This window comes from Anoplopoma fimbria, chromosome 13 (genome assembly GCF_027596085.1).
Source record: "Anoplopoma fimbria isolate UVic2021 breed Golden Eagle Sablefish chromosome 13, Afim_UVic_2022, whole genome shotgun sequence".
Taxonomy (NCBI): Eukaryota; Metazoa; Chordata; class Actinopteri; order Perciformes; family Anoplopomatidae; genus Anoplopoma; species Anoplopoma fimbria.
In genome coordinates, this window is record NC_072461.1 from 10,196,591 (window position 1) to 10,223,725 (window position 27,135).

The 27,135-nt window shown below is 40.9% G+C and overlaps 2 protein-coding genes across 4 annotated transcripts; both read left to right on the forward strand.

Moving 5' to 3' along the window:
- The first annotated feature begins 2,439 nt into the window (after positions 1-2,439).
- On the forward strand, positions 2,440-14,136 carry plat (plasminogen activator, tissue). 3 transcript variants are annotated; one of them, XM_054611199.1, is made up of 15 exons: positions 2,440-2,521; positions 7,483-7,564; positions 8,149-8,272; positions 8,496-8,627; positions 9,380-9,490; positions 10,316-10,490; positions 10,680-10,771; positions 10,858-11,032; positions 11,138-11,223; positions 11,377-11,442; positions 11,554-11,758; positions 11,852-11,988; positions 12,269-12,409; positions 12,575-12,723; positions 12,831-14,136. In XM_054611199.1, the coding sequence occupies exons 2-15, from the start codon at positions 7,508-7,510 to the stop codon at positions 12,996-12,998; spliced, it is 1,818 nt and encodes a 605-aa protein (XP_054467174.1). In that variant the 5' UTR covers positions 2,440-2,521; positions 7,483-7,507; the 3' UTR covers positions 12,999-14,136. The 3 variants fall into 3 exon arrangements, with proteins under 3 accessions (XP_054467174.1, XP_054467177.1, XP_054467176.1); XM_054611202.1 differs by having other exon boundaries at positions 8,149-8,191; XM_054611201.1 differs by lacking the exon at positions 2,440-2,521 and adding an exon at positions 6,256-6,339.
- A 1,687-nt stretch (positions 14,137-15,823) lies between these two features.
- On the forward strand, positions 15,824-27,063 carry si:dkeyp-117b11.1 (B-cell linker protein). The gene is made up of 19 exons (XM_054611395.1): positions 15,824-15,893; positions 21,891-21,916; positions 22,010-22,044; positions 22,157-22,194; positions 22,323-22,422; positions 22,540-22,607; positions 22,715-22,760; positions 22,860-22,961; positions 24,015-24,043; positions 24,254-24,290; positions 24,435-24,519; positions 24,792-24,822; positions 24,948-24,984; positions 25,075-25,177; positions 25,335-25,372; positions 25,578-25,621; positions 25,706-25,774; positions 26,079-26,237; positions 26,336-27,063. The coding sequence occupies exons 1-19, from the start codon at positions 15,885-15,887 to the stop codon at positions 26,450-26,452; spliced, it is 1,173 nt and encodes a 390-aa protein (XP_054467370.1). The 5' UTR covers positions 15,824-15,884; the 3' UTR covers positions 26,453-27,063.
- Positions 27,064-27,135: the final 72 nt, after the last annotated feature.

Sequence of the window (27,135 nt, forward strand, 5' to 3'; positions counted from 1 at the left end):
ACGGTTAATCTTCAAAAATACACTTCCTATTTGAGCCGCTTTATATCAAATATTAATTTAAGTTCTTAACAATCTCTAATGTTGCAATGTCATCATTGACGATACTTGGAGGGGGTGCCACTTCAGAATTTCCAGAGTACAGCTGGGATGTTTTTTAATTTCATCACCTGTTCATTCTTGGATATACGCAGGTCAAAATTGATAGCTTACTCTGACTCAACCCTCAAACTTCATCTGTATGTATTTACTCGCAGGCCTCTGACGTGATCTGTGGGTGTGTAAGACGCACTTTATCAGATTGTAAATGTTTGTAAGAAAAACAAAATGACCTTCCTGTTTATACTCGGAAAAAGAACCATGTTGCTGCTTCATGATCTTTTCCAGTGAGGACAGTAGGACACAACAGGGAAGTCAGATGGAACTCATAATGAAAGACCTTTGTTTTCTTTTTTAGCTTCCTTTAGTCATGTAAACATAGCCCATGGTTGTTTATTTTCTGCTAAATTCATGTCATTTTCAGTTGAACATTTTGTTGCTAGTAGCAACTGTTACTTGCACACTTCCACTTATAGTATAAAGTCCTACTCCCCAAATTCCCTTGCTGTTGTATCATTTGTATGCATTCCCAATTTATGACTGTTGATGTGTGCAAACTGCTAACCAAGATAGCCATTAGCCCCACACTAGCCATGAGGCTAATGTGTTAGCTCATACAGAATTCTACCTGCTAAAGCAATAGTTAAAAAAAATGAAAGTTTGAGTTATATGTGAAGATCAACACCACTGTCATATTTGTTAACTAAATGTAAGCCTACAGCCAACAGCATAAAAGTGTGTAGATCACTGGGAGATGTGTGTGATATAGCCTTTAGGCCTATATGTTCATCCACCTGTCCTCTCAGATAGAAAACTCTGAGAACTCTCTGAGAAACTTCACCATGACAGATTCTTGTACATTCATTATACGTGGCATTTGATACTTTGTTTATGGATCAGGAGCGTCAGAGTTCAAGGAATTGTGAAAACAATCACCCACACATTAAGACAGCAAACAAAAGCGTTTAAAAACAGTGGTTGTTTTCAGAAATGCCTTTAATTACATGACATAAATAGTGGGCAGTAAAAAAACAAGATAATAAAAGTTGTTTAATAAATTTCAACAGAAAATTAATCAGAGATAAAACTCCTGGCTGTGTTGAAAGATTTGATTTGTGTGATTTTCCTCATCAAGAAGTGGGAGTGCGCTCTAATCTAACAAAAATAGGAACAAAAAGGAAAGGCGCCAAACCAGCAACCGCCGCCCATTAAATCCACAAGTTTGTTCTCAGCTATTTAATGCCGAGTTAACAGACAGTAAAACAAATAAAAAACAGTGAACGTGAATTATCAAATGCAAATAAAATCACTGTGGGTTCTGAGGAAAGATGGAGCTATTCTTAGGAGGCTAATTGTGACTGATTTCCTGAGGAAGGGGACGGTTTGGATTGAGAGGATTGTTGGTTGTAACTAACGAGTCCTGGTGCCAGGTGGTTAACCGCACAGACACAGATACAGTGTCAGCCACAGCCCATCGCAGACTGCAGATCAGTTTTTATGCTCACTCAGACACAGCTTAGAAGCTCTGGTAGCTTTGGAGTAGTTTGAAAACACGACAACAAAATTTATGATAAAATAAGATGGATAATCATAATGTATCATTCTGGTTTTATGAGGTTAGGTCCCTTATCCATAATTTAATTCCCTTGATTTTTACCTGTGTGTGATCAATAACATTTGTCTTATCTTATTATAACAATATCAAATAATATGCTTCTCACAAATGTTCTAAAGAATAAACTCTGAGAAAGAGATGGCCCTGATGCCAAATTGGCTAATTTATTTATATTTAAATCAATTAACTTAAATAAAATACTATATTAATATTTATTTTTTCACAGGTGTTGATTGGTGGGCTGTTTGTCCTCTTTAGGAACAAAATATCTCAAAAAGACATTATATAAATGTTTATTTTATAAATACTGGCTGTTGTCTTTAAACGATTTCCAAATTATGAATTCCTTAGGTCTATTTCCTGAAGTTTTATTTATCTGGCACGTTTAAAGACTCCCTGAGAGAATACTTTAGGGTAGTTCCCCCTATGTGCAGCTCTAGTGGGAACTTAAGAAAGGAGATGCTCTTATGACTTCTGGTGACTAGTAGTTCTCTTGAATACCTATGTTGAATACACTTCTTGTCAGTCGCTTTGGATAAAAGCGTCTGCTAAATGACTGTAATGTAATATAACTTCGGGTGGGTCCGCCCAGCGGGCTGCATCATCATCATCATCATCATCATCATCATCATCATCATCCGGCCGGCCAGCCTCGCTTCCCCGCTGAGCCCTCCCCCCTTTCAAGCACCGGCGGAACCGGAGCGCTCCGATAAAAACTGAGAGGAGAAGGGGCCACCAGCTCATTCCGAGAGACGAACCCTGCTGCAGAGACACCGAGAAGTCAGCGATCCGGGAGACGTTTTTAATTTGGTAAGAGCTTGTTTTTCGTATTCATTCTTTTTTTTATTTTCTTTTTTTTTTTTTTTTTACTACAGATGCTTCGGATCTATACAGAGCTCGTGCATCGGGCTGTTTTCTCCTGAACGCTCTTATTGTGTTTCATCCTGACTAGTGCCATCAAAGCTTCATTAGTATGTGAAGTTGAGGAGTTCATGACTGATATGATGATACCTGAAACATTTGGCATGGTTGTTATTTCATCTGTCACGAGGAAATAGAGGAAATCCGGCACATTTGATGTAAAGCAATTAGGATATTTTAACCAGTATTCTTTAAGTTGATGAGACCAATAAGTATGGCTGGATAATATTCTATAATAATTTATAAAGTTTTGTAGTTTAATCTCCCACAGTAATCCCCACTTTATATAATGCAAATTAAATAATATCTCATGTGAAATTAAATCAGAAAAACAGTGGGGAATATTACATATTACTGCTTCCACGCTGTGACCCTCAAAGTTTATATGGATGATAATTATTGTGATTATGGTGACGTTCATTTGATCCTCTTCGCTCTGTGTGGGGAGGTGAAACTGTGATTTTTGGATTACCTCATTTGGCATCCCAACGCTTTTCTCGCTCTGACATCAGCAGCTCTCCATTAACCTCTCTCCACCTGCATCCACCCGTTTAACCCGCCGTGTGAATTACCTCACCTCGTCACACATTCCCCTTTCACTTCTTTGAAATCAAAAAATATGTACTTTGCATCTTCAAGGACGCTTCAGATCTTTTTGCAACACAAAATGTTACAGGAACGCAATGATTTTGTGCCCCGCTGCTGGACTCAGTGTGTGTGTGTCTTTGTTATCGAGGAACATCCCTGCTGCGATACTGTGATTAATCACTGTACGTGTGTGTGTGTGTTGTGTCTATCTGTGTACAACTCTGGAACAAAAACCTGCAGAGGATCACTGATATGCAGCCTCTTATCAGGCTACTGAGTTGGATTCTCTCCTCCCCCCTTCTGAATCCGTCAGCGCTGATACTCTCCATCGCACTGATACTGGTCGCATGTTTAGAGAAGGTAGAGTTTGTATTCTCCATTATCTGGCAGTGTAGTCGGCTCTGTTTGTGCCCCGCTGATGTTTGTGTGACTCACAGGATCAGAAGTTGTAAGTTAAGAGTGGATCAGAGCCTGGGTACAATCAGACTGGAGGATGACATTGAAACCAATACTGAGCTTCAACTAAGCCACGTTTCACTTGAACAAAAGGAAACCCAACCATCTTTCTCTTCTCTATTATTCCCTCTGAACTGCATCTTTCATTTAATCGCCTCGATACTGTTTCTAAATCCCATCAATGGCTCCATCTGTGTCCCTTCCTCCATGTGTCTCTGTGCAGTCCTGGAAGCTGGGGTGACTCAGGACTACTCACCGTCTTTCTGCTGACCTTTTGGATTAGATTTCATCTCCCCCCTCTCCCTCTTTTTAACCCCTTCCTCCTCTCGCTCTCTCGCTCTCCATCCTTTCATCTCCTTCCACATAGCTGTCTCCTTGTACTAAAATCTCTCTTTCTACCTGCCTCTTTTGGCTTTGTGGGTGTGTGGTTTCTGTCTGATAAGGAATTCAAGGATTCGTGTTGCTCACACAGGGAGGCTGTGAAGGCAACAATGCGTCCCTCTGTTTTGTGGGGACTTTTTTTTCCGGAGACGGATCGCAGCTGGTTTAACGAAGCTTGGCTGAAAAAAAAAACCCAGAGTAAAGAATGCATAATTCCTGCTAAGCAGCTTACAGACAAGACATTGCATGCCATAACACATCATCAGCAAACATGCAAAACTCTTAAATTAAGGAACAACACCTAAACTGAAGCTATTGTGCCGGTTGAATGCAGGTTTATGGATCCCAGCAGGTCAAACGAGTTTAAAAAAAAGCGTGTTGTGGTGTTCAGATTTGCAGCCAGCGCCAACCTGCTTTGAAAAGAGAATAGTTTTCCCAATCCGATCCCACGAATGTTGAGCCTTTAAGGAAATATTGTGATGAAACGAACTTCAGCGCCAAAGGGAATAAGACTGTAAAAGTGCCACAATGCTCACTGTGAAGGTGTTTCCTCTGCCAGTTCGTCCCCTTGGGTGCCAGCACTGGCAGTTCACCAGCTCTAAGAACTTTATGAGGTGTCAGTTTTTTTGACATTTTGCACAGAAGAGAGACAGGAAAAAGAAAAACCTCAGAGATGCTTTAAAGTGCTCTGTGAACCATAACTTGAACCTCACAGGCAGATGCAACTATGTATCCAAGCTCGGCCTTCCAACCGTTATCACCGTGGTAGACTTTTTTTAGGGCCTTGTTACTGGAAGACCAGAATGTCTCACCTCCAACCTTCACGGCCTCCGAGCGCCAACATCATTGCGCATCCCTGCTAATGGTCCCGGGGAAATTCACAGCTGAGGTAGTGGTCAGACCGGTTTCTTTGAATGTACTGAAACGGCACACTAATAGGAAATGAGTGATGTTGGCGTGAAACATTAACTTGGGGCCTTTCGGACATAATATCCCGTGAGCATGTTTGTGTTTGTGTCTTATCGTCCGCTGCATGCGTTCACTCTTTTGACGTGGTGCTTCTCAAAACTGCTGTTGTGAAGCTGCTGGTGACTCACAGTCTGGCTGCTGCTCACTCCAAAGATGTTTTCATTTCTTCCGATCATATTTGACCTACTAGAGGGGAACCACACTCTCCTCAGGCTGCATACTGGGCTGTACATGTTTCAACTATTAACTGACAAATGCTTTAACCCCATCAGTGCCAGTGGGACCGGGCTCGTTTTTTGGCTATTTATCCATGCAGTCATAAAGTTTAGTGACATAGTTTGACTTAAGTAAAACCTGAATTAAATGTATTTTTAGGTAAATGTTTATTTGCTACACTTCATAGTTTTTGGCCTATTTCATTTGCTGGTTGTGTAGTTGTTGTAAGCCCACAGTTAGAACTAGACCAACCCAACAGATCTAAAGAGTCATTATATTTGACACTTTCAATTCAAATAAAATGCATCTCCAGGCAAACATAAATTCACATCAACTATTTCTAAATAGCCCCAGTTTCCTGAAAAAGAACACATGCTATACATCTAATGGTGAAGCTACTAAGAGATTATATAGAAAGTTATAAAACTGCAACACACACAAAAAATGTCCAAGAGCCGAACACCTCTTAGAAGTTAGTTCCACTTTATACTACACCAAATTAAAAGAGAGGCCACAGTTTAATTCAGACGTTGTCATGTTTAGTTTGTGTTTTCCTGTCTCTTCACATGCATAAAACGTTGTTAGGCTGACCGCAGAGAAACAGCTAAAACTTGGGCCAATTGCATTGTAGGATTGTCAGAGGAGCCTAGTTGAAGTCTCCCAAACAAGGCCCCTGCATGTCAGATACTGCAGACTTAAAAAAAAAAAAGGGTGGGGTATAGCTCCATATCTGGCATGTTGGTGTGTGTTTTTGGGGCGTGCATGTGTTGATATGTTTGTACGTTTCCTGAACTGCACTGGGGCCCCCCCTCGCTGCCAGTACCTCAGCAGGAAACATGTGTTTTTAGCTGACAGGGCTGGAGAGAGTGTGTGTTTGTGTGTAAGTGCGCGTGCGTGCGTGTGTGTGCGTGTGTGTGTGCGTGCGTGTGTGTGTGGGGATGAACGAGCAGAGCAGCTGCACAAAGGAAACAAAACTGGTGCGTTGTTGTCGCCCTGCCAGTGAGGCTCTGTCTGGGGGGTTAAAAGCGCAGTACAACGGGTTTTGTTTTTATTTGTGTAGAGCGAGGACGGCTTTCAAGGGACCCGTCCTCTTAATGGTGAGTGTGAGAAAGCATGTGTGTGAGTTTTACAAGTCAAATCCTAAGAGGGAGCCTTTTGCTCTATTGAACAATGAGAAGTAAATCTTTGTGTGTATGGGGTTGTCGATTAGCCCCACATTCCTGAACACTTTGTGGGTGTGTGTGTGTGTGGTTGCCAGCGTAGCTGTTTTACTGATAGATCAAAACACACACAGTCCCTGTTTTGTATTAGCAGAGTCAACCACAGGAGGTGAGTCAGTGGAGAACCAGCCGACGTAGAGCTTGTATATATATGGTTTCTGCTGTACGTCTGGGTCGTTGCATGCGAGTGTCTGTAGAATATATTTTTTTTATATTGAGGTCATCTCTACTTTTCAGCCCTCGTTGTGTGCAACTTTCTTTTTTCTTCTCTGTCCCATTTTCCTCCACTCACACCCCTCTCCTTCTTTTGTGACTCACGTTCACTCACACTTGACTTGGGAGCAACAGGCGCTCATCTCCCTGCCTATTTTCTGCACAATATGACTTCTTTAAGAAACAGAGAAGAGAAACAAGTCTGTGATCAGACATCCTTATCCAGAAGTATATAAAAGGGAAATATGAGCTTGGTTACTTTTTCTCGCTCGGGGCTTTCCCTTCTGTTTACCTCCTTCTAAAGTCCTGAGTCACTTAATCGTCCCACAGCTGCAGCTCTGCGTGGTTAGAGAAGGAATGATGTCATGTATGGTGCCGAAACTCTCTGCTGTGTGAGCGAGCTGGACATTAATTGTTAAAATAGTCGTCCTATCAGACTGAACGGGCTGTTAAAACTTCCTGTCTCGGTCAACAAGTCAACACAACTTCAAGAACCTAGAAATTACCTCCAGCTTCCTACAAGCATCCACATTACCCCCGCCATTTCCTCTGCGGTAATATCCTCAGCCGCAGTGGTGGAGGGAGGAAGATGACCAATGTCGATGGCTTTCCTGCAATTGTTGGCTCAGCATCAATGACAGATTCATGACAGAGGATTTAGATGTAAAGACATACAACAATCAAATCCAGGCTGAGTCACAAAACACACACATCCTCTCTAGGTATCAGCGCTTTTATATTGCCCACCTTGACTGTATTAGCTTGTAAAATCTTTTTTTCTAATATGTATTTATGTTCTTCCTCCAGAAAATTGAAGACCACTTGAGAAGCCATGACCAGAACACTGTTAATGCTCCTGTCTGCTCTCTGCTGCTGCCTAGCGGACAATGTAAGTCCTACATCCTCCTCATTTCAGCCCCATTCTCTGCAAACCCTACATACTTGACAAGGCTTGAACACACATTGATTTGACAATACAAATCAATGTGTGTACTTTATAGCCCACCTGAGCAAACATTTAGTCAGTTTTTATATTTTTTTGCATTTGTCTTTTTGTTGCATTGCTTGGTTTGAAAACGCCTCCTTGGTGCTGCCCTCAAAGTCTTAAGAGACTTAAGAGTGCGCTGCTGGACAACTATATTTTAAATGCAACAGCTACTTTATGAATTTTTTCACAAATATATGTATCTTTTTTTTAGATATTAACTTGATTTTGAAACAGTATAGCTCATAAACTCACTGTTGTCCTGCAGCTAACTCTCACATCTTGGGTATTGGAGCACTACTGCACTCTCAGTACTAAAAAGTGATGTTTAAATAAAACTTAAAAATAAATGCGGCTTGCAAGGAAGTTTCAAGTCGTTGCAAGTCCATAATTTTTTCCATTGGCTGCCTGGGTTTGGAAAACCAATGCCATGCAACCTGTTCTTATTTACGGATGGTCAGTTTAACAGTTTCTTTTCTCCGTTGCAGGTGGAGCTGCTCCGCACTAAGAGAGGGACCCGTTTTTACAGAGGTGAGCCCGTCAGGGAGCCAGCCAGACGGACGCTTTTGATTATTCATGTCAAGAAGTCTCCACCCTCCTTTGACACCTCCCGTGAGACTCCATCACACTTCTGTTTGTCTTTCTTATTAACACCACCACCACCACCACCACCATCACCATCCTCAGATTCTTTTAAATTCACGTGTTTGTCTTCCTCACCATTTATGCACCTTTGTGTTTGTAACCCCCTTTTACATGTGACAATGATTTCCGTTTGCTGTGTCTTCCTGTTCGGTTGGCTGTATACTCACTGTTTGTGCGTGTGTCTTCTCAGTTCAATGTTTGGATGGTGAGACGTCAGCTGTGCGTGGTTATTGGGACACTTGGCTGCGATGGAGGGGACAGCGCGTGGAGTATTGCCGTTGTGTGAAAGGAAAAGAGTTTTGTCATATTGTGCCCATCATCAGTGAGTGTGACTTTCTTGTCTCTTTCTAATCAGACTTTTTGTTTATTTGCAATGAGCAAGTATGATATCTTCTGTTGGTTCATTTGTCTGTCTGCTTGCCTGCCCTCACTGACCTCGGTCTTTCATTATAATTTCACGTTACCTCTAACTTGCTGTTACAACCTCAGATGATTATTTTTTTCTTGGTTTTCCTGGCTCATGTGTCCGAGTCCCTTGTTATTCCAATGCATCCAAATGAAGAGCCTTGGGTTTCTGTGATTTCCAGTGGGTGTAGTTTAGTCTGAGATTGTTTGAAATACTCTCGCCAGACGGGCCATGGTGCGCACATTCACCCCCATTGACGAATTCTGTGAAGCGCAATCGCCTCTCCCTCAGACAAATTACAACCACATTTTCAGCTGGCCAAGCTCTGTGAGCTCATACCACTGGGAGCGAGTGGGGCAGCTGTTATTTGGAACGCTAGACTTGAGGAAATGTTGAAATAATAATAAACGGGGATGGCATAAAACCAGTTCTGCTCTAGAAAGAAACCCATTGGCGCGACACAGTGTTTTTAAAAGTAAAGCACTGGAGATGGAGTCAAGATGAACCACGCACACAAACCTTTCTGCATAAATCTGACACACAAGACCAAACCCAGAAATGTAATCTTCTGTATCAATCATAAATGTTATTGTATGATTAGTGTTGTGTTCTGAAGAACCGGATGACGTATGACTGACTAACCCGGCTCTACTGTCTGCCCCTCCCAGACTGCTACGTTTCTCAGTGCTACAACGGAGGAACCTGTAAGGAGGCCGTGTACACTTCAGACTACATTTGCCAGTGTCCCCCAGGCTTCAGTGGGACTCAGTGTGAGATCAGTAAGTGCTCCACAAACTCTTCAATCTACGGCGCAATTAACCTGCTTTTTTCATGGATAATGGATCAAACATGTTTTGCTTAATGTAAGAGGTAGGGTCCAATGTGAAATCTTATGTTGTCCAATCCAAAATCCCCAAATTTTCAATTTACAAATTCTGGTTTGGGGTTCAAAATGTACACCCCAGATCTCTCTCTATGTCTAGTATTCAGTTTGCATGTATTAAGCATGTCTTCGGGCTGTTCAAAGCACCAATAAACATGGCCGGTGACACAACACTGATCAAAACGCTCTACGTACTCGTCAGTGACTCTAGATAAGGTCACAGTCTGACCGTGTGACACACACAGTAGGTGTCATGGGCCTGTGGTTTGGAGCGAAGAACCGTAAACCATGGAAAGACATTCTGGGATATGAATGTTTTTGTTTCTGCGGGTGACTGTGTAAAGGCTTCGAGAACGCCACACCCTCTCAGTGGGATAATTATGCCAACCCCACTGGTCACAGCCAAGTGATTTCAGCCAAAGAGTAATGAGTAACGATGCCCAGATTCAATAACCGGCATTTATGATCATCATAGTTCAGGTTTGGTCATTGTTTCAAACCACTAATTGGGGAAAAAAATACTATATAAACGCCATTAGGACACAAGTTAGGACAGAATTAAATGTCTTATGTAAGAAATAACAATGTTTTCATTATATGTCCAAATTTTTCCAGATCCAATAAACATGCTTTATTGTTTCAGTATAAAATAATTAGTCTCAGTCTCGCATACAAATGAGTGACATTATATCCATATTAACTCTGTCCCTTTCCTCAACAGACTCCAATGAGAAATGCATTGTGGGTCAGGGTGAAGGATACCGAGGCACGTGGAGCATCAGCCATTCAGGAGCGGAGTGCATCAACTGGAACTCTACGTCTCTGAGGGGAAGGAGGTTCACTGCTAGGAAAGTGGACGCCAGCAGCCTTGGACTGGGCAATCACAACTTCTGCAGGTACGTTGTGAACAGTGTGATCTGTTTAGTGCCGGAGTAAGGACAGCATCTGGTAGGAAACTTAAATAGGTAGTCAAAGTTGATATATGTTCTGAGTTTAAGACGTGCTGTTTTACTTCATTCCATTTACGTGTGCCATGAACAATTCTTGCTCATTGTCCTTGCCATTCTTCCCCATCTTCCCCTCAGGAACCCTGACAACGACAGCACTCCTTGGTGTTACATCTATAAAGGCACTCAGATCACCTGGGATTTTTGTTCCATGCCCAAATGTCCAGAAGGTACAGCTTTACAAGAAAAGCTAAACTGAAATAGTTCTAATCAAACAATGAATTGCTTTGACACTTGGTTACTCCTTGCGTTCTAGATGGGTACCAAGAATGTGTGCAGGGCTCGGGTCAGTCATACCGAGGCACGAAATCCGTCACGAAGAGCGGCTCTCACTGTCTCCCGTGGGATTCTCCTGCCGTCAAGCGCAAGGTGAACAACGCTTGGGGATCTGACGCACTGGAGAATGGACTAGGCAGCCACAGCTTCTGCAGGTACACATGCCAGCACCATTGTTCATTGTCAGAGGTTCCCCTTGCTTGCGGAAAGATGATAACAACTCAGGCTTCCGTTGCTTTTATTATTCCTTTATCAAATAGGAATCCAGACGGTGACGCAGGTCCGTGGTGTCACACCTACAAGAGCATGCAGCTGACCTGGGAGCTGTGTGACATACCCAAATGCTGTGAGTTCCTTTATTTCCATTGTTTCATTTTGCAGCAAAACATTGAAGTGAGATTATAAAGACTGACGCAAGAAATTAATTAAGTTTAGTAACTAAAATCTTCCATGCATCAATATGCTATGAGACTTACCTGCTAATAATTGTCTTTTTTAGCGAGACGTCCATCCGTCATCAGCACTCTTGGCCCACGTGCCCCGACCACTAACAACAATAACAGAGGTAGGAGATCTTCGCATCCAAAGAAAATCATTCAGATCGTTCTGATGTGTTCAATGTGCGGTAATCTTACAGTTATTTAACCATCGTCCTGCAAACCTTTCCTCTTCATAGCAACATGTGGCCAGCGCTTAGACAACACCCTGAATCGCCCGGCATTCCGCATGTTTGGTGGCAGACAGAGCGACATAACGGAGCAGCCGTGGCAGACGGCCATTAACGTTTACCAGGCCCGCCACAGAAAACACTTTCACCGATGCGGAGGAGTCCTCATTGACTCCTGTTGGGTCCTGTCTGCTGCACACTGCTTCGAGGACAAGTAAGAATGACAGATGCACACACACACAAATACATGATTTAATACTTTTGCCATGCAACGTACAAACTGTTTTTTTTTTTTGGTTTTTTTCAGCGATAAAGCAGAAAAACTGGAAGTGATTTTGGGAAGAACCTTCCGGAAGCAGAATTCCAGCAGCGAACAGATTTTCCAGGTTGAGAAGTACTGGAATCACGAGAAATTCAACAACGAAACATTTGACAATGACATCGGTGAGTGAACATTTCAAGAAACTGTGATTTCATTGTTATATAATGATGACTGTTGATACTGAAAACAGCATTTTGAAACAGAGTTTTGTCATGCTATAATGATGATAATTGACCGAGACACTTTAGTTACTATGTCCTCCCCCAGCAGTGATGATATGGAACCTTAGGTGGGCAGCAAATGCTTGTTAAAACACTAAAAACAGTCATCCCTCAGTTTCTGTCCCTCGGTCTCCCCAATACATTACCCTGACTTTTCCTCTGGTCACTTTTCCACTTGCAGCACTCTTGAAGCTAAAGACGGACATTGGCATCTGTGCTGTAAACTCTCCAGAGGTTCTTCCTGCGTGTCTGCCTGAACGTGGGCTGGTGCTGCCCGACTGGACCGAGTGTGAGATCTCAGGCTACGGAAAAGACTCTGAATGTAAGCAAACAACCGGCACTCTCTAATTTTGCATTGGGTACCATTGTGGCAAACGCATCTCTCTCTCTTGACTGACCAGCAGACGGCAGTGTGAGCTTTTACACCAAACCTTTAACTGGTTTGTTTATGGGCATTGAGACTCTAATTTTAACACTCTCTCCACAGTTGCTGCTGAGTTCTCCGAGCGCGTAAAGAGAGGTTTCGTTCGCCTCTGGCCCAAAGAGCGCTGCGTCCCAGACGTGCTGTCCCAGCGCACGGTCACCTCCAACATGCTGTGTGCGGGTGATACCCGTGGCCTGGACGATGCCTGCAAGGTGAGAACACCTCGTTTTATGCTTGAACTCAAACTAAATCAATGCTGATTTACTGGATCTAATTTTTCCTCTCTCTCTCCATTTCCCTTCTTGACGTTCACCCACAGGGAGACTCTGGCGGCCCGCTCGTCTGTCGCAACAATGACAAGATGACTCTGATGGGCGTGATCAGCTGGGGCGACGGGTGCGGGCAGAAGGATAAGCCTGGGGTCTACACCCGAGTCACCAAATACATCGACTGGATCAACAGCAAAATCAAGGCAAACCCTGTCTAAAGGAAGAGCGACTGCAAAGATGACGTTGATGGATGACCACACCCATAAACTCAAGTGTGTAAAGCAGGAAAACGCAGATATGTTGATCATTGTGAAGATACACAGAGAGAAGTCCACAGGACTCTTGATTCTGTTGTTCTGTAGATCTGTTGATCTAAATCCAAACTGATGGAGGTTTTAAACCAGCAGGACCACGCCAACAGAGTGATCAATCATGAGTTTTCATGTGGACAGAAACACAGGACAAACTCTTTTTCCTCGTTCTGGGCCATCTTGATCGTGATAATACATTCTTATCTCTTAACGCAAGCAGCGTTTTTGTGCATTTTCTGAATATTTCGTCCACCAAAAACTAGAGGTTCGGGCATTGAACCTAACAGGAAAAACACGGAATATTTGTGTATTCCTCTGCTCTTTCTGGTTGGCTTCGTGCTGTTTTATACAAATAAGTCACGGTTGGTAGACATCAGGTCCGTAGCTATTTCAATCCAAAAGCCCACTCCACTCAACACAGGCATTTACTTTGCACATCACAGTAGTTCGCATAAGAATTTAGGGATTTTTTAAAGTTTTGTGCAAAGATTGTGTTTTCTAGATGTGAGGTTACGTTGCCTCAATTACAAATGTTCTGCATTTGCTTTCTTTGGGGCTGTAGGGGTTGCAGACCAAAACACAAAATCTATCTGCTGGTTCAGATTATGCTTGTTGTTGCAGTTTGTACTCCTTCAGCTCCCCGCTGCCTTCTAGATGGGATTAGATTTTGACAGGTGGAAGCTCTGAGATACTCACTCTATTCAACAAACCCCATTTTTTTCTTATGACTTGTTTTTAAATGAGCTTTTCCAGAGCATTTATCCACCAGACACCTGGGTTGAGCCCAGCATGTATATAACAGTTATATTGTCTGATATATAACTTTTTATATTGTAAATGACTTGGTGCTGTTCTACATTGAAACTGCTTATTGACTGCAAAAAGTATCTCCTTAACAAACTCACTTTGTTCTGGGATTGGGTTTTAGATGTTTTTTTACTAAGTTAATATTTATGTGTATTTTATTTTGTATTGGAGAAACTACTTTTGTAGTGTGTAGTTTAATAATTTATTGTCTCTGTCATTATAACCACATCTGGCAACATACTCCTTTGTCAATAAATAATATTTGTAATAAATCCTTTTTTTTGTTCTCTGTGCTTTTTAACCTGTGGAATTTTATCATCTTTGATAAATTACTGATGAATTTGTTACATCATGACAGCTTAAATAAGGTCACTAAGTTGGAAAGGAAAAGGTCTCAGTTTATCATCTTCATGCTCATTCCTGGATCATGACTGATGAAACTCTGTTAAGTGATTATTTTTATTCTCAAATTTGTGAACCATTACTGCAACATCCATAAATCAGAGAAGATATTTCTTACACGCGTGTGCATATACAGTCAACTAACACGAGTGCCCCCAGAGTTCAACTTTTTCATTCAGACCCATGTACAGCTTTGGACCTATGTGTCTGAGGTCGTCTCAATGTTTTGTAGATGACCTCATGGGCCTTTTTGCCTGTACCAATAACTTTTTAAGAAAATGTTATCTTTTTCACTCATTTGATTGAATTGTCAAAGGTTAAGGTTACATTTATTAATCCATAAAACAGGAAAATTACAGTGATCCCATTCTAATGAACCAACAATAGATAGCAGAGTCGAGGAAATAAATGCCCATACAAATTAAACATAGATAAAAACAGCAGAAAAATACATAATAAAAATAACAATACATCTAAACAAAAACATAACTGAAAAAATTCTATAATTTATAATAGATATAAATTACATTTTATGTCCTCCAAAAAACATTCTGGTTGTTCTGTACCACACTGTTCTGTACGTAAAATAGACCACACATGATTATTCACCATTAAATCATAAAATAAGGTGCACTATTGCCGAAGATAAATCATACTGGGGTGGTATTAAAACCTACACTTAATTAGCAATGTATAAAGTTCATCAGGCTTCAACTAATGCAGTCGAATACAACTAGGCTGTACCTTCATGGAGGTTATAATGGTTAGTCTTTTAGCGAAGCTGTTTTAAAGAGGTGATGATTTTAGCTAGGTGTACCTTTAAAAACTAGCACCCCCACATATGTGGCTGTGTTTTAGTGCTTTACAACATAACAAACACAATCAGAAAATAACATTTTATTATTCCTATTCCCTGCTTTGTTATCAGTAACAGCCCTATCAACTGTGTGAAAGCAGTGCAGAGTGGCAGACATGAACTAACCAGCGGGGCACGCTCACATGCACTAACGTGCACTAAAAGAAAGATTATGTCAACAGAGCACAGAGAAGATCAGATAACGACACACACAGAGGGAGAGTGACTTCATTCTCTCTTCACGTAGACATAACAGCACTATATCTTTAAATAGCAAATATTTGTTTGCTTCTATATTAATGCTACTAAATGTTGTATATTTCTCCTAAGATGACTACTTAGCTTTATTAGCTTCATTGACAGCATGTGTGTGTGTCAAAAGCTAATAACTAATTTCCCCTTTTGATGGAAAGTCAAGTACATAGGAGATGTTGTTTACAAGTTGCAGCAAATTATGTAAAACTCAATTGGTTATATGGCCAAGTTGCGGTGGGGGAACTTGGGACCATATTTGAGCTGTGCAGTGGCTGCATCTCATTTAAAGGCAGTCAGTCCAGCGACGGGTGAGGCTGTCTGTCTGGCATGCACAGGTAGGAAATGCAAATGAGATCAGTTGGAGCTGCTCTTTACATTCCCTCTGTATCGCTCACTTTCAATCTCCCAAACCACCTGCAACCGACACAAAGACATTTCCTTGTGACTTGAGCTGCGAGACTGGACCCCAAATCATGAGTATGGTAAAGTACCGTTTTGTTTTTTGTCATACTTTGGTAAACACTCTGGTTACTATGGGTGGAGTAAAAAAGGAAGTGAGCAGGTGTTGTCTACGGCATCGTTTTTGTTTTTGTAACAGAGTCAACTGTAAACCCTACCGAGTTTTTGCTTTTATTTCAGCATTTTCTCTTATGGAGCTCTGGATAGGGGAAAGATATGATGGCAGCTACACAGTTGTGATAAAAAAACGGACGACTCGTGTTTGCTGAAAGTATATCAGGTATCAGCGTTGTGCTTTACTATAGAATAAAGGTCAACCAAGTTTGTTCACGGTTCTTTTACGTTCGTTCTTTTCTGAACTGACCCATAAAATGAGTTTCTTAGGTAAGCTGAATTTATAATATTTCAATCAAACATATCTGACATTTGAATCACAGTTGATACTTGAGTAGTACCGTTTTTTTTACATCTGAAATGTATCAAATTCAAATGAATTTGGAATCTAGCGAGTAAAATCATACACACATTGATTATTTCATTAGTGTCACTTCTGCACACTTGCAGATAAAATCTCAAGCTTCATATATAGCTTGGAGTTGAGGGATTTCAACAATAAATATCAATAGAGATATTAGGTCAAAAACATAGTTCACCTTCTCCGTATCTCCCAGCCCTACGTTTGAACATTTTTGCTGACAAAGTTTAAACTCTCATGCCTATTTGTCTACAGGGATATCATTGCGTATGTATAAAGGTGATATCTTACTACAGAGGTTTTCTTGGTTGGGCTTTGTGATAACACAAAGTCTTAACTCTAAAATGTTTTGTTGTAGCAGAAGTTCCCTGTATGTTGTCGAAAACCAACATAAAAAAATGGAGGTAAGATCCAGCCGGTGATGTGCGGACAGTGTGAACACAATCTATCCCCCTTGGAATTGTGCGTTAAGGTACACACAGTGTTTGGTCGACTTAACTGAAGATGAAAAAATAGTAATCGATACTCTCATGGCACCTGTTTGTGGTGTTAGTTACACCGATATATAATAACTGATATTCCACACATATAGTATTGTCTCTCTCTTTTCAAGTGTAAAAGTTAAAAATGATACTCCTGTAGCTGTTTTTTTTATTTTTTTTACTCATATATAATATAACTGCTTGTGACAACACAGATACACTGCTTCTACTGTCTGAATAGTGACACATTTGAATGACGGCCAGTGCATCCTTCTTTCCTTCATGTTTAAATTACTTTTTCCGTTGTCCTCCAGCTGGCCTCCTGGAACACTGATCCCCTTATCACACTTTACAGAGATTTTGCAACAGGTTGACACAAAGCGGAACATTGTTGCTGTCACTTGACCCAGCTAGCGTGGTTCTCTTCGGACCTTTTTATCACCTGCTCCTCGTTTATCAACAGTACAGCAACTGTGACACACATTTTCTGTGCTAGATAGAAACTCAGCAGTCCCTCCCCCCTCTCTGTGCACCTATAATAATTTACCTTACATCAACACTTCCTCTACGGCTGCCTGGAACTGTGGGAAAACCAAGATAGTGTCTCTCCACTTCCTGATTTTGCCTGACCTGTGTGTGTTTGTCTCCGCCTCCTGCAGATTAACTTTTCTGTGAACTGATAGTGTTCATGAATCTCTGCTTCAAAAAAACGTTAATTGTGAATTTACTGTAGCAGCTACCCAGAAGTTTACCTATTTTGGGTAAAAATTAGGATACCTTTCGATGACACAAAGAAACAAGTTGACTATGCCTTTTTTTAAATAACTGACCCCAGGCAAGTCTTTGGAATGAAAGGGTTAACATTTTACCTTAACAGTAGAAATAAAACAAAAACACAAATAACACAAATATGACTCCTTCAAAATAAATAACAAATAATAATCTTTGAAATTATGATTTGTATATTATACAATTAGCAAATCCATTAATTGCTTGAAAACCAAACGCAAATTAGAATTGATTCATACAAAAATGTTAACACACAAAACTTAAAACCTCTCTCAAAGGTTTCTTTGGTTAAATCTGCATTTCTCATCCCTGTTACCACTATTTCCTTTAAGCAAACTCATATCAACTACATAAAGGGCTAGTTCAGGTGTGTTGAAGTGGGGTTGTTGGAGGTACTTATCTATAGTCAGTGTATAACCTTATGTAGATGGTGATCGGCAGGCTCCCATTTTGAAGACATGAGCAGTAGTACTCACATGAGAGAAATACATTTAGATTACTGCGTTGGTATCTTGAGCTTTGATAAGGTTGTTCAAGCTTTTCTGGGTCAGACAACCAAAATCCAAACGTTTACGTAACTCATAACACTCATGGCTTCAGGAGACACCCCTACTTGCTCTGCAAAGAGGAGGGCCTATCCAGCTGGTTGCTTTCTACATCAGATATGTTTGCAGGGAGCTTTGACACTTTCAAGTAGAATGTTTTGCCTATTTTGTCTATGTTGCTACTTCCTGTTCGGTACTGCGGGATGAAGTTGTGTGTCAACTTGCAGAAAGCCAACGATGACCGGTTGGGTTACCTTGCCGGTTGTGAGGATATATGTTAGGGTTTGTTACCTGTCCTTAACAGTCAAACTTGCTCCATACGGATAATTAAGAAATGTATTGATCACAGCCATTTAAGTGCCTAGAATTCAATGATTTTTTAAATAAATTTTTGCAATGTCAATGTGTTACAATGCACCAAAGACATTTTTGAGTTCTCTCTGCTTCTAGTCGTGATTGTGCTCTTTCAATAGAGGTGCAGGACTTATATATTGCTGGAAAAACGAGGCCACAGTGAGTAAAATGTGACGAGCAAAAAACGCCCCAAAAATGCTTAAGGCTCAGAGGGTTATTGAGTTGGACAAGACGAGCTTTATCTGCGGAAGCAGGTTTCAAGCTTCCCTTATGGACTATCTTTTTCAGAACTTTCTCCATCCTTCTCTGAAACGCTGAAATCTTCTAACTCAGGTGCTGACAGCATTCTAAATTAGCAAGCAGAGCTTTTAACCGGTTTCAGGTGCAGCTTAAGTGTTCTTAATCATATCAATGTGTTAATAAAGACTTGTTTTTAAATCAATAAACGTATTAACTAGGGCTGGACCCGAATATTCGGTAGTTGGATGGGTAATCGGTTTTCAATTTTGGTATTTGGTATCATTATTTGAGGATAAGCTCACTTATTTTTGAAATTTACAAATAATATTTGCCCTTTCATTTTAAAGAAAACAGAAACCCAAGTAACAAAAATGAGACTCCTTTAAAATAACAAATAACCTTTGAAATAATGAATTACCTCACACAAAGAAACAAAAATAAATTGCAGGCTGGATTCAGTTTAGCCGATAGTATCTTTGAATTCAACGCTTCAAAAACACAGAAATTCCAATTTACAGCTCAGCGTTGCAGTTTTGGAGAAACAGTTCATGGTCTGAAAGATTAAACCAGACTGCACAATGCACACCAACATGCAGAAATGGCATTATATTACCTTTCAGCATTTGATAGGCTCAACAGGTGTCTTCATGATAGGACCCAAACAGCTTACCCGGTCAGCATGGGTTCTGTCCAACCTTGAATCCAGCACCGGGTCCAAGCTCACATTCGTAACGTTCACTTATCTGCCAGTTACGCAAGCTAACTAAAAGACTACTGCTAGCCGATGCTAGCACTACAATTAATTAGCAGTCTGTAGCTGAGCAGTAAGCATCTATAATCACGATAGTTCAGCGGCTAACTGCTACGCAATTTCAGTTACTGGGGCTTGTGCAAAACACAAACACAGACTAACATTCATGCTAATTAACCGAGATTAAATAGAGAAAGATGTATATATGGCTACTGTTTTCATCAATAAGGTGTTACTTGAACACGCTGTTTTTTTCTTAGCTCTGCATGTCTCCTCTTTGTTTCTCTCTTTCTTCGTGTTATTTTCCCCTTTCTCCTGCCCTCTTTCTGACCTACGACCGATCACCAGAGGTGGCACTGACTGATACCTACAGTAACCAATCAAACAAAAATAGCCCAAACTAAGGCACCATCTGTGCTTCTTTTATAAGTTTACCCCACTGTTTGGCTTCAATGTGGTTAACTTGTTTGTATCAATTAATTTTACAACAAGGCTGCAAAAAGTCATGTGGAGTAAATACTCAGATATTTGTCTTAAGTAAAAGTATCGATGCCAAAGTGTAGAAATACTATGTTACAAGTGAAGTAAAAGTACAACATTAAAATATACTCAAAGTACCTGAAATAAAAGTTGGCTAGAACGGCAGAATGTCCCATTTAAGAATAAGGTATTGATGCATTAATGTTTATATTACTTTGATGTTTCAGCTGGTGATGTTGGGGCTAATTGTAATCACTTTTTATACTGCTGGTTAACTTGTGAATTTCCCCGAGGGTGAATAAAATCAGAATCAGCTGTATTGGCAGTATGTGTACATACAATGACTCGGATTTTTCATTGCTTTCAATCCTCTTACACAGAAATAAACATAACAGTTGAGAATAAGACAACAAAGCATGACAAATAAAGGAATAATAATGATGATCTTAACCTGTAAATATACATCATCATTTATTTGTTTATTTTATGTTGAATTTGTAACGGGTGTGGTGTGGACCCAGAAGCAGCGCGACAGACAGAGTAGTAGTGAGAAGCTTTATTCCAGGCAGACACAAACAGCAGGAAACAAGGAACCAGTTGACTCACACCAAGAAGTCAAGCCGGGGATAAGCCAAACAGCCATGGGATCAGGCAGACAGACACCAGAGAAAGCGGAGGCTAGACTCGTGGTCGGGGACAGAAGGCTATGGCGATTTACCGGGCCAGAGGCAAGGCAGGAATCTCGTGGTCGGGGACAGAAGGCTGAGTCGTTTACCGGGGCAGGAGCAAGGTGGAGAAGTCCAAACAGGGAAAGGTCGGCAACGGGGAATCAGTCCAAGGATGGATGCGGGGAAAGTCTGGCATGGTGTGGAGAACGATCTGGCAGTGAGTGTTTGTGAGCCAGAGGTTTAAATACTAAAGGGAGCAGGTGCAGCAGAGTGGGCAGGTGAGAGTGATTGTGCTGATGAGGTGGGTGTGGCTAACAGGTGCACTGAATGAGCTGATTAGGAGAGTGAGAGATAGAGTGGCAGGGGAGAAGGGGCAGAGCTGTGACAGGCTGGTGAAGTGGGAGTGGCTGAGAGGTGCGTGAGGCAGGATGACAGGGAGTGGCTGGCAGGTGAACTGAGTGAGCTAATTAGGTGAGTGAGGCAGCGTGAGAGGGGTGAGCTACTGACAGGGGGAGTATGGAAGCAGAACTGTTAAATTTAACGTATTAAACCATAATTTGCAAGGTAACCACTAACTGAATTAAAGGTACAACATTTCCCTCAGAATTGAGGATGAGTAAAACTATAAAATACCTCAAAATTGTAAAAATAATAAATTGATTTGAAATAGACTGTTATAGATAGGACATTTTATGGTGATTAGTTATGTTTTTGCCCACAGCTATAACTCCTATATATATATAAATGTAAAACACATTTCTGAAAACCTTTAAAGTCACTTGAGAATGATTTGTGTTATATTATTTTGTATTCTCAATTATGAATTCATGGAAGAAGCCTTTTTATGGTTTTTGAATGTCAAAATAATTCCACGCATGCTGAACTGCATACATTGTACATAACCACACACTGTATGCATATAAGATAATATATTGAACCATTTCATATTTATTCCAGCTCTCTTTACACCCACACTTGGATTATAGCTACACTTTTGTACAACTGAAACATTTTGGACATAGATGTCACCGAGTATGTTTTTTCACCTTGTGCACTAAATAAAGCTCTATTGTTCATCATGGGGACCTTCCCCAAAAAGCAGCCTCTGACTCATGCCTGATGATGAAGCCGATAGATAAGTTAAAGTGAATGATTACCAGCCTGGCACGCAGTTAAGTTTATTTAGTCTGTGTTAAATCTCTGCCTATACTTACGTGAGCTTTCTGTGTTTCTCAGAGCTTCTTTGGGAAACTTAAGAACCTGTAAGTATTGTGTCCATTAGCAGAATCCCATTAGTGCTGCTGTTAATGTATTATGCATGAACTGCAGCTTCTTGCCTCTCCTCTCTCCGTCAGACACAATGGACCTCCAGCTCCAGCCAGGGGGACAGGTGAGATTTAACCTCACCTACGAATGAAGGGACGAGGTTTTGATTCCTCCTGTCTTTGTTTCCTTTCTGGATTACATACATTATTATCTACCAATGTATTTTTTTCCCCCAGATGACAATGCAGGGTTTGAGTGGCCACAGGAGGACTTTGTAAGTAGAAAGACATCAAGGTCTTGAATTGGTGCTTTTATTAAAGGTGCTAAATCATACATGTTTAACATCTTTATCCTTATTTTTTGTGGGGGAAAATGGCTGAACTTTATATTTCCTAATGGCAGGATGATGACGATGATGACGGTGACACGTATGAAGTGCCTCCCTGTGAGCGCCACACTGCGAAAGTCCCACGGCGACCAGTGGAGGAGAACGTCTATCTGGGTAACAGCACTGCACTGAGTCTTAACTGCAGATTAGGGTGAGGATATTAACAGTTCCTGTTAAGCATTGACACCATTTTACCTAAAATTCTGTTCCTCGATCCTGCTTTTTCCGCAGAGAGGCAGCCCAAACCCACACCTCCACACAGGCAGGCGGCTCTCCCACCCAGACCAGCCAAATCCTCGGTAACAACAGCTCAGTGTCCCAGAAGTCTGTTTCTTTGTATCAAGACATTTAACATTTAACATTTAAATATGTTGCATTTCTTTTAATTAAATGGTCCGTCATCCAGAAACAACGTGCTGAAGATTTCTCCTTTGATACCAAAACCAAGAAAGGTGAATGATTCTTCTGTATTCATTTGCAGCCATTTGGCATTTTTTTGTTAATTCATTGTATAACCCAGCCTGTCTTCATGTCTTATACCATCTCTTCAGCACCTGAGATAGACAGAACTGAGAAACCCGGGAGAAAGATGATGCCTCCCCCGATGGTCCGCTCTGCTCCTCTTCCAGATCCTGCGTCCAACACAGAGGAAGGTGCAGTAATCACTTCTACCAACACAAATAGGCTTTTCATAGAAGGCAACTCATCAGCCTGTAAATGTCTGTTGACTGAGAGGAACATCAATGTATTATTGAAGTGATATGGCAACCACCTATTTGGTTTTATTAGCCATGTGCCATTTGCAGAAACACAGTCACTCCATGAAAGATATCGCATTTGCCATTGCTGCACACAGGAAAAACAGTCACAGAATATTGTGTTTAATGTTTCCAGCAGCAACAGCAGTGTGCGTGTGGAATAAAAACATAAATAGAAGAGCTGGGTCATGAAGCAAAGATGGAAGCTGTGACTTGAACAAAGTAGGAGTGTGCCACCTGCTGTTGTTCTACCGAGCTGCACCTCGAGTGACACCAGCATCATTGGCAAACTGATCTGTGAGAACCCCAAAGCAATTATCAGTCTGCACTGAAAATGTTGCCAAAAACGTATTAAAATTAAGATTTTAAATTTAAAAAATCAAGGTACTCTGTCACATTGTCAACAGAATAATCCTCAGGTCAAAGGTCATGAGTAATCTCTCTCTATGTCCCACTATTGCATTGTTTAAGGGAGACATCCCTCTATTACACATTTCTGAATGCCTGAAACTTTTCCTATTAATTTCATTAACTGCAGCTACAGTAAGAAGACAATATAATGAAGCTGGGAAGACAGAACAAAATGATTCATGACGACAGATCATTCAAATCTGGATAAAATTTACAAGACAACGTAAAGTCATTTGAAAAATGTTCCATATAGTCCCATTAATATACCACATCTACACAAGTATTCAAAAATAAACCAGCAGTCCTGCCAGATATCACAATGTGCAATTGTGTTTCATCGAATGTGTGGTTTTAGTCTACAATTTATTTCTTTGCCTTGCATTAAATGCCTCCACCGTCACATGTGTCCGACTGTAACCTTTATACCTTTTTTAATACTGTAAACGCTTATAAGAGCTTTTTTCTAATCGTTCACCACCGGAGGCTTGTATAATACCACAACGACACGGATCAGTATTTTTTCTTTCTGCATTTCAGATGTATATCTGGATCCAAATGAAGAACAGGTGAGTTAAGATAGAAAAATCAGCGATACCAAAAGCTTAACACACAAGGGAGGAGACAGCAAAATGCCTTGGTGTGACAGTATAATGGGGTATAAGGGGTTGTAAAAGCAATGCATGCATGAATATGATTGGTTGTTACCAGCCGCATAAATGAAATGAAACTAATACTTTACTTTGTGTGTGTTATGTGTGTGTCATTTTGGGTTTCAGGAAGACGACGATGACCTGTATTTAGAACCTTCAGCTGGTATGTTTTCATCTCACTTCACAAGAGTTCTGTACTTTAAGTTCTCACGGTCTGCAAAGTGATGACCAGGCAAATAATATTATTTTCTAGATGATAAAATGCATATCAGAATTATAATTCCCCCATTTGTTTCCTGCTCCTCAGCTTGCCCTCCGGCCACTCGTGCGCCGATGAGGATGCCTCCGTCTCCGTCTCCCAGTGCTGGACTTGTACCTTCTGCCACACCCATGTGAGTGCACCTCAACCAGGGAATAAACAGAGTGGCTGTCAAGCCACTGCCAAACCAGAGCATGATATAACCTAGTCTGCTTAGCTTCAAACTCCATGACACATCAGAGAATGAAGCTGCTGTGTTTTTGCAGCAAAATGCAAATTGGGCAGAGATATTAAAGTCAATTCCTGGTCCTAAACATGTAATGAAACTAAACTCTCTCTCTCTCTCTCTCTCTCTCTCTCTCTCTCTCTCTCTCTCTCTCTCTCTCTCTCTCTCTCTCTCTGCAGGATGAAGCCTCCGGTTCCAAGAGCTCAGTCTGTGAGTGTGTCTATTCATCTCAGTGCCATATTGTTTCCTCATTCAAAGCTCTGTTCTCATTAAGAAGTAAGACCGTTAAGATAAAGGCCTTACAGTATAGTAACTTTTAATTTCCTGCATTTCAGAGTTCAGTCTTGTCTTCCTTGAACGAGTCAAATACGGGTAAAGATCCCCAATCTTCTGTCCTAGCTAAAGCTGGTCAAATATCAGCACACAAACACATAAATTATTTTGAGCATCATGTCTCTGTAGCTCCTTCAGTCGAAGTGAGACGCGCCACGCTTCCCAAACTCCCCCCACCGACTCCCGGCATGAAGCCCCCTCTGCCGGCCAACCTGAAGGAAGCCAAACAAAGGTGTGTTAGACGGATTAGCACTTTTCTCAAAAGTGTTGGAACAATTTACGTTAATTTCCGGCACGTTTTTTTTTTTTTTTTTGCAGTTGACCCTCATCTGCAAATGCAACCATCAAATTCTATGTGTAACATTAGTTTTTTTTTGTCATTATTCCAGCCTTCTGAATCCTCCTGTTGCAGACACTAAACCGGCTGGTAAGCTCACATTTTTCAAATAAAGAGTTTAGGTTTTTTAATTGTCTCATACGACTGTGATCCTTTGGTCTCCGCTTAGATTCTTTATTTATAGTACTCCAAAACATTGCACAGTTCATACTTTTTTCAAACATCTGGCTGTTGTTGAGATTTTCCTTAAAAACCTTGGGGAAACACATGACATGTTTTCTATCTTTTATCTAAGCCTCCTCTGGTGGTATGAAGGCGACCAAACCATACAGGAACGAGGTATGGCATCAATCTGCACATAAAACAAATCTAGTTAGGGGGGACGGGTTTACTGTTTGTTGATGTATCTGTGTCATATTACAGGACAAAGAGTGGTTTGCTGAGGATTGCAACAGGAAGACGGCCGAGGATCACTTGCTGAGGGTCAACAAGGTAAACCAGTCCAGGCTCTGTTTCATTTCAGGGTATAATAATCGGGTAATTTCAATTCAACCAAGCAACAGACAATGGGGACATTTGCTGAGTGTTTATGTGCATGTTGTTTGCTGGCACTCAAATAGAAGCCAAACCTGAATCAGTCACTAACTTAATTTGTATAATATGTTTTTACTTTCCACTCAATTCTTAACCCATCCCTCACTTCTTTATATTCTCTTTTGGCCCTCATTCTCCTATCGACATTTCCCAAAACATTTCCTCTCCATTCTTTTTTTATTATTATTATTCCTCGTTGCAGGATGGAGCCTTTCTCATACGACACAGTTCAGCCCAGAGTGGACGCCAGCCGTACACTCTCGCCGTGCTCTACCAGCAGAAGGTCTACAACATTCCCATCCGCTTCCTGGAGGAGACTCGAGGTTACGCCCTTGGTAAAGAGGGCAAGAAGAACGAAGAGGTGAGGGGCAAACAAGATATAGAGAGAGTGGGATTCTGGAAGAATTTCATGCTTTTTGTTCGATTAACTCACTTTAGCTTTGGTCCTCTTTCTTGCAGATTTTCGGCGCCCTGGACGAGATGATTTCTCACTACAACAATAACCAGCTGCTTCTGATAGACAGCATGAGTCAGGCCAAGCGCACGACTTATTTAACGTATCCTGCTCGCCCTTAAAACTAACATGTACTTATTTGAGTTATATGAGGATTATATTCTAGTTTTCTGCAGGTCTACCGTGTGTCACAAAACTGTAAATACAACTCTAACTGTTATGACGTCTGCTAGAGTGCTGTTTTCTTCATGTTTTTTATGAATTGAAATAGACAATGCAAACTTTTAATGCATCGAAACTGAGATTAAATGTCAGTTAATGTTAAAGCTCAGAGATGATCCTGTTTTCTAGTCATTTTAAAGCGACTGCAAATGGTTGCAAAACTGTTTCTGTATGTTTCCTACCAATCGGATACAGAAGTGATGATGTTGCTGTCAGATCACTGAATTTAACTCGCTGCTAAACACTCAAAACATATAATTCAGCAGTTAAAATGCTCCAGCATCCCTTTGTGCCTCCTGCTCATGTCCATTACGACCATGTCTGATGAAATGTTGAGATAAATGTCTCTTTGATTTACATTTTTGTTATGCGTACAGATTTGGTGTGTATCTTTGCACAGGTTTAGTTTACCTTTAGTTTGATTTTTAATCCAGGTCTTCTGTATGAAACGGGTGTCTTTTCAATGTGATATTGTGCAATACAAAGTAAATCGTTTGTATTTCATTTATTTTACCGCATTTTCCTTATATTTACTGTTGATGACCAGAAACGATGAGTTAAACTGGACTATAGTCTGAATTTG